The sequence below is a fragment of the Carassius carassius genome, chromosome 17 (assembly GCF_963082965.1).
Source record: "Carassius carassius chromosome 17, fCarCar2.1, whole genome shotgun sequence".
NCBI classification, from domain to species: domain Eukaryota; kingdom Metazoa; phylum Chordata; class Actinopteri; order Cypriniformes; family Cyprinidae; genus Carassius; species Carassius carassius.
In genome coordinates, this window is record NC_081771.1 from 12,638,901 (window position 1) to 12,654,481 (window position 15,581).

Sequence of the window (15,581 nt, forward strand, 5' to 3'; positions counted from 1 at the left end):
ACCCACCTCTGATGATGATTGAATTATAGGTAAACATCTGGGACAAGGGTAAAACAATAAAAATGCATGCCTAAAAATCATTTTCAAGAAGTAACAAAAAAGATGAAAGCAATGAAAACAGTTTTCAAGATCATTTTATGTGATCATTGTATAATAAGGTCTACTTTGTTCAACTGGTCCTGCATCATAACAACATCATCAACTTATCCTATTTTAGCCTATTTAGACATTGCTAGGTCTATAATTAAACTGCTATGAGTATTCATACATTGCACACCCAATAATCAACTTGTGACATGGCACATTTTTGTCACGAAGATTGCTGAATGACTGCTTTTACTCCAGTAGTCCAAAGCTGATTTGAGCTGTTTAGAAGACCAGTCATGGTGTCATATGACTGGACATATGACCTTGCAAAGGGTATTAGGGGTCTGTGTCAATGAGTAAAATACTTTTTTATATATACTTTTTTAAAAAGGGTGCTTTACTCTTCTATTTTAAGTTAATTCATTGACAGTTAGCCCATGGCTTTAACACTAAGAAAAAATGAATTGAAATGTTTAGATTTATAGATCTTTGCGTAATCTTCTATCTACCAATCTTCTATCTACACAATAATAGATCATTTTAATACTATGATAATACAAAAGCCAATTTAGCCAATTAAAACTATGTTGAGTAATTTCTGTCTCTCTTTTCTCTGGAGTATATTGTGCGACTACATGTCCCATACGACTTTGCGGTCAGAGCCCCGGATGTCTTTACACCGGAAGAGAAGCGTGAGTCTTTTACAGCCATCTTGTGGCATCTCGCAGCGAAGTTCTCGCTCAATCCCCGTAGAATCGGAGGAAAATCCTGCTGAAAGGGGGCCATCATGCCCGGTCAACTGCAAGAAGGTTTTTGCTGTGTCGTAACCAATCGGTTCGACCAGCTATTTGATGATGAAGAGGATCCGTTTGAGCTGTTAAAGCAGGCAGAAAAGAAGAAGGATGCGACCGCTCCTGGTGCCGCCAAGACCGCAGCGCAGGCTGCAAAGCAGTCCAAAAAGGAGTCACAGAAAGAAAGGAGAAACCCAGTTTCCGAGAAGGAAGAGAAACCCGCTCCTGTTCCTCTCAAAAAAGATGGTAAACATGGCTTGCATTGAACTCGTCATTTGCTCACACTGTTCCTAAGTGAGTAGTCTGCAGAAGGCGCTAGTAAAGCCCATGAGGTCACGCACATCACTATTGTTGATGATCTACCTGACATCTCAAAAACTTCCAGCGCTTTCAGCAAATGTGCTTTTTCGCGCCGTCCAATGTTTTATGTGTGACGCACGTTAGTGGAACCTGTTGCTGCTTAATTATTTTCTAGATTCTTCACGAACTGCAGGCCTAATGATAATCACCCGTGTGTTTGTTAAATGTCCGGTATATTTGTGCATTTAATTCAACATGCTAGTAAAAATCTTCCATTCAGTGCTATAAAAAACCTTTATCGTTAGTCTGCGAATGCACAGTCCGTTATCGCATGGCTTTTTTATTAACGTCGAGCAGCAGAGCAGCTCCAACCTCGTGTTTGAGGCAACAGAGACCGTCCTCTCATACATGACACTCCCAGTGAAAACCCTCCTATTGTTATTCGCTCAACGCCTGTTTTTAATTTCATTACGTGCTTTAAAATTGCGGTCTGAACTATTCTGAAGGTAGGGCTGTCAAAAGTTTTTTTTTTCGGGTGTCAGTGGCCTTGACTGTTCTGGATGAGAGGAGGCAGCGGTTCGTGAACAGGTGCGCGCGGGCGGGACGAGCGGCGCGTGATCAGCTGTTGGGTCGCGCGAGAGCGTCTATTTCTGTAGGTGGAGGGTGGTATCAGCCAGGAGGCGCAAACCATTATTATCAAAACCCACCGCGTGGGGTTTATTGCTCTGCTAGTATGAAAACGAAGTATATTACAAAAAATAAAAATACCCTTACACCGGCGCAAGTTAATAAGAAAAATAGACCGTTTTAGGAAGTAATAGAATAATAGTGTGTATTTCCATCGTAATTCATCGTAAAATCATGGTCAGTTTTAATAAGGGACTATAAAATTAGTATATATATATATATATATTAGGTTTTTTTTTAATTAAATTGGTGGCAGATTTAGCCTCTAGAGTTACTCTAATGAAATGAGTTAAACTGTTGTGGAGCAATTTTGAGGGTGAGTGAATAATGACAATTTTTGCACTTATCAAGAACATTAATAGAAGTAAATTTAATATGATTTAGATCAAGACATCGCCTAGTGTGTCCCCCTCCCCATCTCATTCATTGTTTTCTGTGATGCTTGTTATCATCAGTGGAGTTGCATCATTACTGTGTCTGTTTTGCAGGCATGCGGAGAATGGGCCGCCGACCGGAGCAGCAGGGTCAGCCAGGATCCCAGCCGCAGGGAGGTCAGGGGGAGGGTCGTCCACCAGCCGACAGACGGCCTGACAGGAGGCCACCGCGTGAACGACGATTTGACAAACCTGCTGATGAAAAACCTGCTGAGGGTGGAGATTTCTCAGTGGAGAAGTGAGTCAATTGACTTGGTTTGTGTCATAATGCATAGTTGATCCTTGAAGTTTTATATTGAACATGTTAAATTCAAACAGAAGAATGCATTTGTTTTTAATGCTATATATATATATATATATATATTTTTTTATATTTCTGATAATGTGAAGTCTACGTGAAATGAAAATTCACCCTATTTGGAAAAAAATGCATGTTGTAGATCTTAATGTGAACAATTCTTGTTTCATTTTGAAAATAAATTTTGAACTCGATGTTCATTTAAATTGCATAAACTATTTCAGTGAAAACACTTAAATCTTTAAAGGATCTTAAAACATTCTTTTTCCTGCATAAAGTTGCGCTGTAGTTAAGATTCAAATTTAGGTAATTTTATCAGAAACCACTGACATATAACTGTTTTATTAACTCTTCTCTTCAGGTCTGTCAGTGACAGGCCGTTCCGGGGTCGTGGCGGTGCCAGAGGAGGGCGCGGAGGCCGGGGCAGAGGCGTTGGCAGGACTGACGGCTTTGACTCTCGCGGTAAACGCGAGTTTGACAGACACAGCGGCAGCGACCGATCGTAAGTCATTTGCATCCACACGTTAACTCCAAATGCCACCTGTGTGACATATCAAAGCTAAGTGTTAGTTTTTGTTTCAGCAGCCTGAGAGGAGAAGAAAAACGTGGAGGAAGTGGATCTCATAACTGGGGCAATGTTAAGGATGAGCTGAGGTCAGTGGAGCAACAGATCCTGTGAATTTGAGTCACAGACTGGTCAGTTGGAGGTATTTTGGTTCATTGTTAGTTTTGTGAAATTGGATGCATTCCTTTCCATTTACAGCGAGCTTGACCAGTCAAACGTCACTGAGGACACCCCCGAAGGAGAGGAACACCCACCTGCTGACTCGGAGAACAAGTGTGTACACTTCAGCTCTAAATTAGTGCTGCACTGCTGAGTCTAGGGCTGCATGAAATTGGAAAAAACTCACGTTGTGATATATTGTTTTTCTGCGATATGAAAAAAAAAAAGAAATCACCAGATGACTTGAATAGCTCTAAATAATCAATGATTGGGGTGATATTGTAGGTGAGTTAATCAGCATAGAAAATAAATTACAAGCATAGATAAATATAATAGAACAAAGATACAAATAAAATAAACAGTGCTTTATATTTTTTAAGCGAGTCTCAACAGTATTCAGGTACAGAAATTGAATAATAAAATGTAAAATAACACTGCATAGTCTTCACTTTATACATTAAATCCAGTAAATCTGTGTTAAAGCTACAAAGGGGATTTTTCTCTGTGTTTTTGTTTGATCAACATGACGACACCGAAAGCAACAGGAAAATTAAACTGCTGTGAACCAGTAAACTGTTAGACATCCATTTTCTTTCACAATTATCTTCACCTAAAGGCTGATTTATACTTCTGTGTTGAACCTACGCCGTAGTCTAAGCATATACGCACATCCTAAACCGTAGCCTACGCCGTAACACCAGCGGTCTGCATGTGTACAGCATGTCGACGCGGTCAACGACGCAGAAGTATAAATGAAAACTGATGCATAGCCTATAGCGTAGGTCTGACGTACAAGTATAAATCAGCCTTAAGCCATAATCAACTGTTTACAAGGATACTTGCAGAAACAAGCATTTTGGTGCGCATGTGTCATTTCAGACACAAATAGACGTGGAAGTGAATGGAATTCAGTGTTCACGTGCATCTGCTCGGCTCTTACTGTGTCTACACCGGATGGGACTGGCGTGGCACGGCATGACTAAATGCTAGAACCCATTATAATCAGTGATGCAGACTACATTGGATGCACAGCGACACTACCAATCGCCAACAGTAAACTGATGCTGTGTTCTGTTTATGATGTACTGACACAAAGTTCAAATGGTTTGCAAAGGTCGCGTCCAGTGTAGACACGCTGTCTGTGTGTGAGCAAAGAAAACCACACGTTTGATGGCTAAACTGCAATTAATCCAACAATCAACTGGGTTTCGATCCCTGTAATTGGGTCCATATGGAATAACGATTAGTATACTAAACAGCACATCCTGCAATGTGATTTAGATGCTTAAAACGATATATCATGCAGCCCTAGCTGAGTCATTTTCACTGCTGAAAAACGTAGTATGTAACATTAGGATTGATTCAAGAACAATGGCTCTGTTAAAAGCACATGTTCTCAATCTTTAACAGTTACTGAAGGTCCCTTCTTAATTGTACTATTGAACTAATTTGATGCTGCACTTTTAGCTCAGTTTTGATATTGATGTTTCCTTAGGGAGAATGAGGTTGAGGAGGTTAAAGAAGAAGGTGCTAAGGAGATGACTCTGGATGAATGGAAAGCCCAGCAGAGTAAAGAGAGAGCCAAAGTGGAATTCAACATTCGTAAAGCCAATGAGGGAGCCGACTGGAAGAAAGGATATGTCCTGCACAAGTCTAAGGCTGAGGATGTAAGTAAAATGACAGTGTTTGAGCTTTTTGTGTTTCATAGTGTTTATTAGTTGTTTCATGCTAAATGTAAAACTTTGCTGCATCCCTGCCATTCTCCAAGTCAAGGTTTGTTATTTTTTTTATGTACTTCTGAGTAGCCTGGAAGTGTGCTTGAGGAACCTGATTGCTCTCCATTTAGTGTGACGTCATCACTCTGAAAGCACAACCCCAGTGTTTCTTTAAAAACACACAAGCCTTCAGGCTGTATTATTGAGAAGCTGTTTCATCACATTCGTTGCCTTTTTGTTGCTTCAGTCCTTTTCTTCCCAATTGGGTTAATAGTTATAGAGGTTTGGATGTTTAACTAAAGACTCAGTTTCATATAAAAGGAAAATATTATATCATAGAGCTGCAAGATTCTGGTTTAATTGAGAGATCACGATTCTCTCACTATTCTGAACCAAACAAAATAATGTGACAAAACATTATTGCTGCTGCCTATTTAAGTGTTTATTTAATTTGAATGATTTATTAAACCTTTTAATATTTATTTGATATTTTTTATAGATTAAAATGATAAAAAAGTGGTTTGAATGAATGATTCAGTGACTTATAATACTTGTTTCATTACTGGATGAATCGGTGTCTTTGAACAAATCTATTGAATGAATGATTCAATGACAATTGTTTTTTTACAATGCTTTCGACACAAATTTTATTTGAAGTGCCAGTTACTTGTGAAAGCGGATTTGATCTTTTGAATTTTTCTATCTAAAATATAAACTTTCATCCCTGTATTTTTGTGATATGAATGAATGAAAGACATAATACTATGTACCGTAGTTTTTGGACTATAAGTCGCACCTGAGTATAAGTCGCATCAGTCCAAAAATACGTCAAGATGAGGAAAAAAACATATGTGTCGCATTTATTTAGAACCAAGCACCAAGAGAAAACATTACCGTCTACAGCCGTGAGAGGGCGCTCTATGCTGCTCAGTGTAGGCTACAGGAGCACTAAGTAGTATAGAGCGCCCTCTCGCGGCTGAAGACGGTAATGTTTTATCTTGGTTCATTTCTCTCGGTTCATGTCAAATTAATTTTGATAAATAAGTTGCAGGACCAGCCAAACTATGAAAAAAGTGTGACTTATAGTCCGGAAAATACGGTAGTTGAAAAGAGAAGCTGTTTCTGACCTAAATGTGGTAAATATCGGCTATCTGTGTCAGTGGCAGCGTGAACACAGATTTGAATGTTCTGGTATGATTTTTTTCAAAACGTACACGGACGGATCATTGTCATTTAAAAATGGGATTGCGTGGGTGTTTGAATTGAGATTGTAATCTTTTAACGATAAATCGTTCAGCTCTTATATCTCTTAGATGTACTCTTTATTATTATCCTTATTTTTTCCTTCCTGCAGGCCTCTGTTGATGATGCCTCTGGGGATCACCACTTCCGTAAATCAGCTAATGACATTACATCCAAGCTGGAGATTAACTTTGGGGACCTGGGCCGCACAGGACGTGGTCGTGGAGGACCACGAGGTGGCAGAGGAGGCCGTGGAGCTGCTGCTACCAGGCCACCTCGTGAACGCAGGCCAGACAAGGTACAGTCTCTTTGTGCATTTCATCTGCAGGGATGCATTTATCAATCAGTACAACTGATGGATGTTGTCATAACCTTATTTATAGAGTAACACTCACCTGATTCAGTTATGATTACTGATTTTGCTTTGTTCTTTAATCAAATGACCTTTCTGAGCAAATCAAGACTTGTTCAAAAACGTTTAAAAAGATGAAGTACATGATTAGTTTTTCTAGATAATCTCAGAAATGAACAATAACTCCTGAAGTTTCAGTCGTTTGACTCCAATGGGCTGTTTTTCTTGTATCTGCTTCTTTTAGGTTGGTGGAGTGTCTGTCCCTAACGTGGACGACCCAGAGGCTTTCCCAGCCCTGGCTTAAGCTGCCCAGAGGGCACGCTCCGCTCACCCACGAGGATCACTCCTCCACGGGTCCTTGTCTACGAGGCTTGCATGCTAATGGATCCTTCAGCAGATGAAATGATGGAAGACTGTCATCCATGCCATTCACCCCTGAAGACTGATTTTACCTGTTTTAGAAAAAAAGATGGAGAACAAAAAAGAAAAAAAAAAAGGACGGACTTCTTGCTATTCTGAAGCAAATTATTGGTTGAGGTTTTGTATTTAGAAATAAGGTAGCAGGGATGTTTTCATACAGTGTTTCTTTTGTTGTTGTTTCTTTTTTCTCAGAAATTATGCATTGTTCATGGATACTTTTTGTACTGCTGCTTGAAAATATGCATTTCCAAAAATAGGTGTGAAGAGCACACCAGTTTTTCTTAAGGTGGTCCCGTAGCTTGCTTTTTACACAGAAAAGCCTCATAACAAGGCATCCATTTCAGGGGCAAGATCTACGAGTTAGTCTTAATTTGTAAAGGTTACTGCATTTCTAAGGGAAATTATAGAGCATTTTGGTTCTGCTCATTGTTGAATTAAACACCTCGGTTCCCTGAAGGCGGTCCTTGAAAAACAATCTGAAGTCATTTCGGTTAAATGTACAATTTATGATTCATAAATTAATGCCAATATGTAGTTCTGGTGATTCAGTTGCACTCGCCACAAAAATTGTCTTTTGTCAAATGACCACTGTAAAGTCCAAAATGGTGTCTTTATGCCATTGACTCTGGTAACTCAGGATAGTATCATTCTTGTTAAGCAAAGTTTCAGTGTAAATACAAGAAGCACGTTTACACCTCAATCCTGTTTACTGACAAATTTGAGCCAGGTTATGGATAAATCCTGTTAGATATTACATTCTTTCTGCCCCATTGTTTTGCAACAGCTTTACTGCATAACTGATCTGAAAGAAACACCATCCTGTTCAGTGAGGAACAGCTGATGTGATGTGTGAATTCCTACCCTGCTATTAGACCTCTGTCAATAATTAAAAGATGGTCAATTCATACAGAGTTGTTGTGTGACTTAACTTCAAAGATGAAGCCGCCTCAAACTTGCTTGTCTGATGCTGGTTAGTTGCATTTTATTATCACCCCCCAGCAACACCCTATAGTGATACTGGTTCTATTAGTAACTGTATTAGGTCTCTTGTGGTATGGTCTATCTAGTATTGGTTAAAATGGTGTCAGAGATGCATTTTTGCTTAGAAATAATAAGGTCCCATTTGTTAACAGTTAATGCATTAGCCAAAAATAATGAGCCATTTATTTTTTGCAGCATATTTAAAATGCAGTTGTTCAACATTCTTGCATGTTAGTGCATGTTGCATTTGTGTTGACATTCTAGTTTTAATTTAAAAGTTACATTCATTTGAATTCATATATGCTTTAGAAATACTAATTGTATTCAGGTTAACGGATGGGACCGTATTGCAAATGTGGCAGTTTGCATTTACAGTGGATTTCAGGGATTAAAGTTCTCCGTCGCTACGACGGATTTCCGTTAATTGCAGCGAGTCTATGACGGATTTCCGTCAATTGCAGGGTTCCCGCCTGTCCTTTATGTTTTAAATTCACTTTTCATAATTTTAAGGTCGTGAATAGGCTTTAATTTCTCAAATAGTGTAATAAATGTCTTAATTTTAGTTTGAATAGGTCTTAAATTAAGGAAAGACGAGGTGTATTCACCCTGCTGAGGGGGATGTGATCAAAGCCTGGAGTGGAGCGAAAGCACGTTCCTCTCTCCACTCTAAGCATTCTGTAATCACTTCGCTCATGTTCCACTCCGGGTTTTCAATTCCCGCTCACGGAAAAGCTGCTCCGTGTTCACTCAATTAGCTTTGGAGAAGTGCATGTCAGATGAGCGCTGGTGTAGAACTACATTTCAGTTAACTTTACCATGGACACACTTATATTGCAGGAAGGCTCCGATGTATCGGAGATAGATAAAAGTGTCAAAAATAAGTGGAGATGGGCTTGGCTCAGCGAAATGGGTGAGAATGGCAAGCCTTTTAGTTTGTGGGCTAAAAAAATCAAACTGCCAGGTACGTGTCTTTGCACAGTATGCCACAGGAGACTACAATATGGCAATAATGGCAAAAAAGTGCTTGCTCGCCATCAGTCAGAAGCTAGTCACAATGCTGCCGTTCGTGCTCTGCAATACACAGGCTCCCTGCCTGGTGCGATAAGTACCACAACGGAGGTTCATCCATCCATGGCCGATCGTGTGTGCGATCTAAAAGTGCGCATATGTTCTTTCATAGCGGAGCATGACCTGTCGTTCAAAGTCTCACAACCGCTGGTTAATTTAATGCAATCAGCTGTCAAAGACAAGAGTGCACTTTCGAGATTGTCTGTATCTAATGCACACGCCTCCTACTTGTGCACACATGGCATTGCTGTTCATTGGAAAAACGAATTATCAACAAAGCTGAAAACGAAGATGTTTTCTTTAAATGTAGACGAGTCAACAGATGGAAACATGGACAGGATTCTGAATGTTCTTATTCGATACTTTGATGAGGATATGGGTAAAGTGGCAACTCAGCATATGGCCTCAAGGAAAATGAATATTGCAGATGCCTTAACAATCACACACACACTGACAGACATTCTCCAGTCATATAGCCTGAACTGGAATCAGGTTGTTGGTATACTGTTGGATAACTGCAATGTAATGAGGGAAAAAGTCTGGAGTAGAGACACTAATCAGGAGAGAAAATCCATCACTCCTGGACATCAGCGGAGACACTGTCCATATGGTCTCAAATGCAGCCAAAGCCCTTTTAAATCCTTTCCAGGGATTTGTGGAACAATTTTGCTCTGATGTATACTATGACATTGAAAAATCACCAAAACAGAAAGAAGTTTTTTCTGAGTTTCAGTCCTTACTTCATTTGGCGAATAAGAGCCTAATACGTCCCATCAGCAGCAGGTTCCTGCAAATGCTAGATGTGTGCAACAGAATACGGGAGCTAATGGATCCATTGGTTGTGCACTTCTACAGCGTGCTGTCTCCTCATGATCAACACAAACACAGGTACATGGCAATAGCATTCTCTTTTCTTTTTTCCTTAAAAGGTGAAACTAATATATTTAGTAGAGCTGAAACAACGAATCGATTTAATCGATTAAAATCGATTATTAAAATAGTTGTCAACTAATTTAGTCATCGATTCGTTGCTAAATAACTTTTATTTGCCGTAAGCGGCTCATTTCGTGCATATTTCAAATCTGCGGTGACCAAAGTGTGGCAGTAATGAGCCACCGGAGGTTTTACTCAGCCAGTACAACAGGAGAAGTAGCGAATAGCCAATAGCTGGCCTTGTTTTATGTCACGTGCTTCCCGAACAGCGTCTCTGCAGCCATGTCATTCAGCGTGATGTGGGAGTACTTTACATTGAGCCTTTAAAAAAGAAGAGTAACCTGTAAACTCTGCACTACTGCACTGTTTAAGGGGACGTTCACATATCGCGTCTTTTGCGCTCTCAAGTTCGTTATTTCCAACACCGCACCGCATCGAGTTAAAAACATTTAAACTTTTCCGAATGCCGCAACCGCACCGCGGGTCATGTGACAAGAACTAACCAATCAGCTTCATCCTTTCCCGTAACAACGTTAAACGTTGCTTAGCAAAGGCAGACGCCTCAGGGGCGCTTCTGCGCGAGCGCTTGGGTTAGCGTTTTTAGGCGCGATTTGTGAACGGCCCCTAAGACTTTCATTTGTGCAGATTCTCCAGTACAATGTTGTTTGCAAATGTTTAGTCGTAAAAGCTGATAACATTGCTTTTTAACAGTTAACATTTAAAGCTTTACAAACATGTTCTGTGATCAGTTTGTCGTTTACCAGTTCAAAATTCAGTCGTGCAGCCTAATTATGACTGAATGAGAGAGGTAAATGTAGATATTTGAAATGCACTTATTTTCTAAGTATTCACTGCTCTTTTTCACACAGCAGGTTTTTTGTGTGTGTCCTATTTTTTTTCTGGACAACCTTCTGATGGATTTTACTTTAAATTGTGAGTTCCATTCAGGTTTCATGCCATTGGCACTTTTTTTGAAGGATTGTTTACAATTTCACAGCAAAAGCTATAAAGCTGTTTCCCAGTAAATAATAAAATACAATGCACTGCAATTTTATTCTGTTTTATCCTTATTCTTCGTGAAAATATGTTCTGAAAGATTCCTTAATAAGCTTTGTTCAGGATGTTAAACTACTTTAGGAGCTCTAAGGACTGCCATGGTGAAAACATTATTTGAAATCTCCTTGTGAAATTTGCTAGAGTATGGGTCAGTGTTCTGATTGCAGAAGAGTTCGACAAAGGATTACTAACACAATAAAACAACTCCAGGTATATTTTTGATGAGGATATGACAGTGCAAAATGGTTACAATCTCTTAAATCTATGCTGAATGATAAAGACCATTTATTAATAATTTACTTGGGGAAAAAATGGAAAAAACTAAAATATAAGTACATAAACCGATTAATCGATTAATCGTAAAAATAATCGACAGATTAATCGATTATCAAAATAATCGTTAGTTGCAGCCCTAATATTTAGTATATTTAACTATATACATATGCATGATTATACTTCTCAGAGGGCCGACATCACATTTCTGTATTTAAAATCCTTTTTTTAAATTGATTTCATGTAATATTCTAATTTTCTGAGATTTTGAATTTGTGGTTTTCATAAGCTGTAAGCCATAATAATCATCAAAATTATAACTTTTGCACAATATTCTAATTTTTTGAGATTCACTTGTCTGTGTGTGTGTATATATCAATGATCAATTAGGTTATATCAAGTAATAGATATACAGTAGTGACTTAAAGGGTTAAATAAGGACAAATATTGAAGCTCGGCTTCATTACAGATGCAGTGAAATTAATAAATAACCTTCATAGGAGGGATGGAAAGTGCCTTGACCTCTAAACAAAAATTATATCATGACAAATTAAGTATTGGCAATTAGAAATAGCAATGTCTGTTTTCTCTCCTTAATCCTTGTGTATATGCTTTTTTGTGATGCAGATGGCTCCTAAACCAGCTTCTTGATTAGCATGCAGTTACATCTGATGAGAAGGCCAGAATAATTTTTCTGCAACAGCAAATGGCAAAATCTGCGAAGATCGGAAGTGATGTCAACAAAAATCGGAAGATGCGCATCTGTATGCTTTTTTCAGAGTTTGACAAGCTCACAACCCTGATTGATTTATACCGAGGTATGTTCACTTTTTATTCACTTTAAGTGGTAAGAAAAGTACAGAGATTTCTTATGTATTGAAATCCTTTTATTGGTATATTTATTATGTGCTTATTTTTCCTGGAATCCTGGAATGGAATCTAAGTTAACCATAAATGCAGTTTTTAGATCACTGTTAATCAGATAACTTTGGTTCATACTACTACTACTAAACTTTATTTAAGGGATACTCCACTTTAAAATGAAAATTCTGTCATCATACAATCACCCTCATGTTGTTTCAATCCTTTATGAATTTCTTTCTTCTGCTGAACAGAAAGGAATGTATTTAGAAGAATGTCAGTAACCAGACAGTTTCTGGTTATTGATATTCTTCTAAATATCTGTATGATGACAGAATTTTCATTTTAAAGTGGAGTATCCCTTTAAACAGCACATTTCAAAACAAAGTAAATTTATACAGATGAAAATAACAATAAAACAATAAAGCTAAAAAAATATATAAAGGGTTGTAATATTCAAGGAAGAGTATGTTACATTACTATTAATGTGATAATGAATAAATGGATAAAATATTCAGACACATTTCTAATCAGGTTCTATTGTGATTTTCAGGTGTACTTCCAACTTTCCAGGTGTTCCTGAAGAAGTTGCAGAATGAAAAGCCCATGATCCATGTGCTGCATGCTGAAATGGTGCTACTGGTTCGGGAACTTCTCTCAAAATTTATGAAGCCTGAAACTATCCCCTTGAGTGCAAAGGGCTTGTTGAAGCTTAATGTTCACAAGAGAGACCTGCAGTACACTGACAAAAGGTTGTCTGTGGGGAAGTTCAGCTTCTTTGCCTTAAACAAGGCTAGAGTGGAAAAGAAGCCCTGGGTGCAGAAGGTCTACAGCTCTCTCAGAGAAGGCTACATAAAGGCAGCAACATACCTCCTGAAAAACCTTCCCCTCAACAACAACATCATCAACTCTTTATCTGTGCTGACGCCATCATTGATTCTCCACAAATCAGTTCAAGGTGCATTCAACACCTTGGCCAAGGCCTTGCCAAATGCTGTGAAGTCTGAGGAGTTGGGTCAACTGGATGAAGAGGTGCGAGCCTACCAGATTGATACAGATCTAGGAGCACTGGCCAAATGTTTTGAGGAGAACATTGCACGAATCGATGTTGATTGGTGGAGTAAGATCTTTGCCATGAAGATGCCAGGAGGAGGAATGAGATTCCCCATCTTAGGGAAGTTGGTAAAGGCTCTTCTATCATTGTTCACTGGCCCTCTTGTGGAAGGATCGTTTAACATCATGGATGACATAATTGAGAAAGACAGGGTTAGGCTAAACATTGAGACTTATGAAGGCTTAGCCATTATCAAGTCCCACATGAAGGTGATTGGCGAAACTGCCTCCAAAATACAAATTACCCCTGCATTGAGGAGATCGTGCCTGTCTTCTTATGGGACATACCAAAATCAATTGAAGAAAAAGAAGGAGAACCTTGACAAGCAAAAGGAAAGGAAACTGAGGGAAGCTGTGAAGGTCCTCTCAGCAGTTAGGGTTAAAAAAGTAAAGAAAGGTTCCCCCTCTTCTGTTTGTGCTACAGCCTCCACCTCCTCCATCCCTGGAGTTAAATGCAAAACTGCTGCTACAGCCTCCACCTCCTCTACGCCTGGAGTTAAACGCACTGCTGCTACAGCCTCTACCTCCTCCATCCCTGGAGTTAAACGCAAAACTGCTGCTACAGCCTCCACCTCCTCCACCCCTGGAGTTAAACGCAAAACTGCTGCTACAGCCTCCACCTCCTTCACCCCTGGAGTTAAACGCAAAACTGCTGCCTACAGCCTCTACCTCCTCCATCCCTGGAGTTAAACACACTGCTGCTACAGCCTCTACCTCCTCCATCCCTGGAGTTAAACGCAAAACTGCTGCTACAGCCTCCACCTCCTTCAACCCTGGAGTTAAACGCAAAACTGCTGCTACGGCCTCTATCTCCTCCATCCCTGGAGTTAAACGCAAAACTGCTGCTACGGCCTCCACCTCCTCCATCCCTGGAGTTAAACGCAAAACTGCTGCTACAGCCTCCACCTCCTCCACCCCTGGAGTTAAATGCACTGCTGCTACAGCCTCCACCCCTGGACTTAAATGCACTGCTGCTACAGCCTCCACCCCTGGAGTTAAATGCACTGCTGCTACAGCCTCCACCTCCTCCACCCCTGGAGTTAAATGCACTGCTGTTACAGCCTCCACCTCCTCCACCCCTGGTGTTAAATGCACTGCTGCTACAGCCTCCACCTCCTCCACCCCTGGAGTTAAATGCACTGCTGTTACAGCCTCCACCTCCTCCACCCCTGGTGTTAAATGCACTGCTGCTACAGCCTCCACCTCCTCCACCCCTGGAGTTAAATGCACTGCTGCTACAGTCTCCACCTCCTCCAAACCTGAAGTTAAATGCACTGCTGCTACAGCCTCCACCTCCTCCACCCCTGGAGTTAAATGCACTGCTGCTACAGTCTCCACCTCCTCCAAACCTGAAGTTAAATGCACTGCTGCTACAGCCTCCACCTCCTCCACCCCTGGAGTTAAACGCAAAACTGCTGCTACAGCCTCCACCTCCTCCACCCCTGGAGTTAAATGCACTGCTGCTACAGCCTCCACCTCCTCCATCCCTGGAGTTAAATGCAAAACTGCTGCTACGGCCTCCACCTCCTCCACCCCTGGAGTTAAACATAAAACTGCTGCTACAGCCTCCACCTCCTCCAAACCTGAAGTTAAATGCACTGCTGCTACAGCCTCCACCTCCTCCATCCCTGGAGTTAAATGCAAAACTGCTGCTACGGCCTCCACCTCCTCCACCCCTGGAGTTAAACATAAAACTGCTGCTACAGCCTCCACCTCCTCCAAACCTGAAGTTAAATGCACTGCTGCTACAGCCTCCACCTCCTCCATCCCTGGAGTTAAACGCACTGGTGCTACAGCCTCCACCTCACATGGAGCAACTCCTGCACATGTAGTTAGTAGTCAAACACTGAAACGGGTGTCTGGTGTAGCCAAGCTTCAGGAATATGGTTTCACAGCCAAAAGGCAGAAGAAGTAAAAAGCACTCTAGAGACTTTTGCACAAGAATAGCACTTTAATGGTGGTGCTGTTACTTTATCTTTTTTTTCCTGTTAATTAAGAGTTTCATAAAACATTGTTTGGTCTTATAAGATAAATAAAAACATGCACTGAAAAGTTATGTAGATGGTTGATTATTTGTCAAGCTAAGTTTTTTTCTTTTTCATTGATTAAAATAGCTTTTAAAATACGCCATCTGGCAACATTAAAGCGGTTTAAAACGTCTCCCCTTAAAATGCTATTGGTCTCGACTATTTAAAAATTGAAAGGAATATGACTTGGCCTGAAACAAAATTTCAGTCAGAAGAATT

General features: G+C 40.2%; 1 protein-coding gene across 2 annotated transcripts; it reads left to right on the forward strand.

Moving 5' to 3' along the window:
* The first annotated feature begins 767 nt into the window (after positions 1 to 767).
* LOC132161121 (SERPINE1 mRNA-binding protein 1-like) lies at positions 768 to 7,957 on the forward strand. Of its 2 annotated transcripts, none has more exons than XM_059570930.1 (8): positions 768 to 1,124; positions 2,354 to 2,537; positions 2,959 to 3,099; positions 3,180 to 3,251; positions 3,361 to 3,435; positions 4,817 to 4,988; positions 6,391 to 6,576; positions 6,875 to 7,957. In XM_059570930.1, exons 1-8 carry the CDS (start codon positions 875 to 877, stop codon positions 6,932 to 6,934), a joined length of 1,140 nt encoding a protein of 379 aa, XP_059426913.1. In that variant the 5' UTR covers positions 768 to 874; the 3' UTR covers positions 6,935 to 7,957. The 2 variants fall into 2 exon arrangements, with proteins under 2 accessions (XP_059426913.1, XP_059426914.1); XM_059570931.1 differs by having other exon boundaries at positions 3,183 to 3,251.
* Positions 7,958 to 15,581: the final 7,624 nt, after the last annotated feature.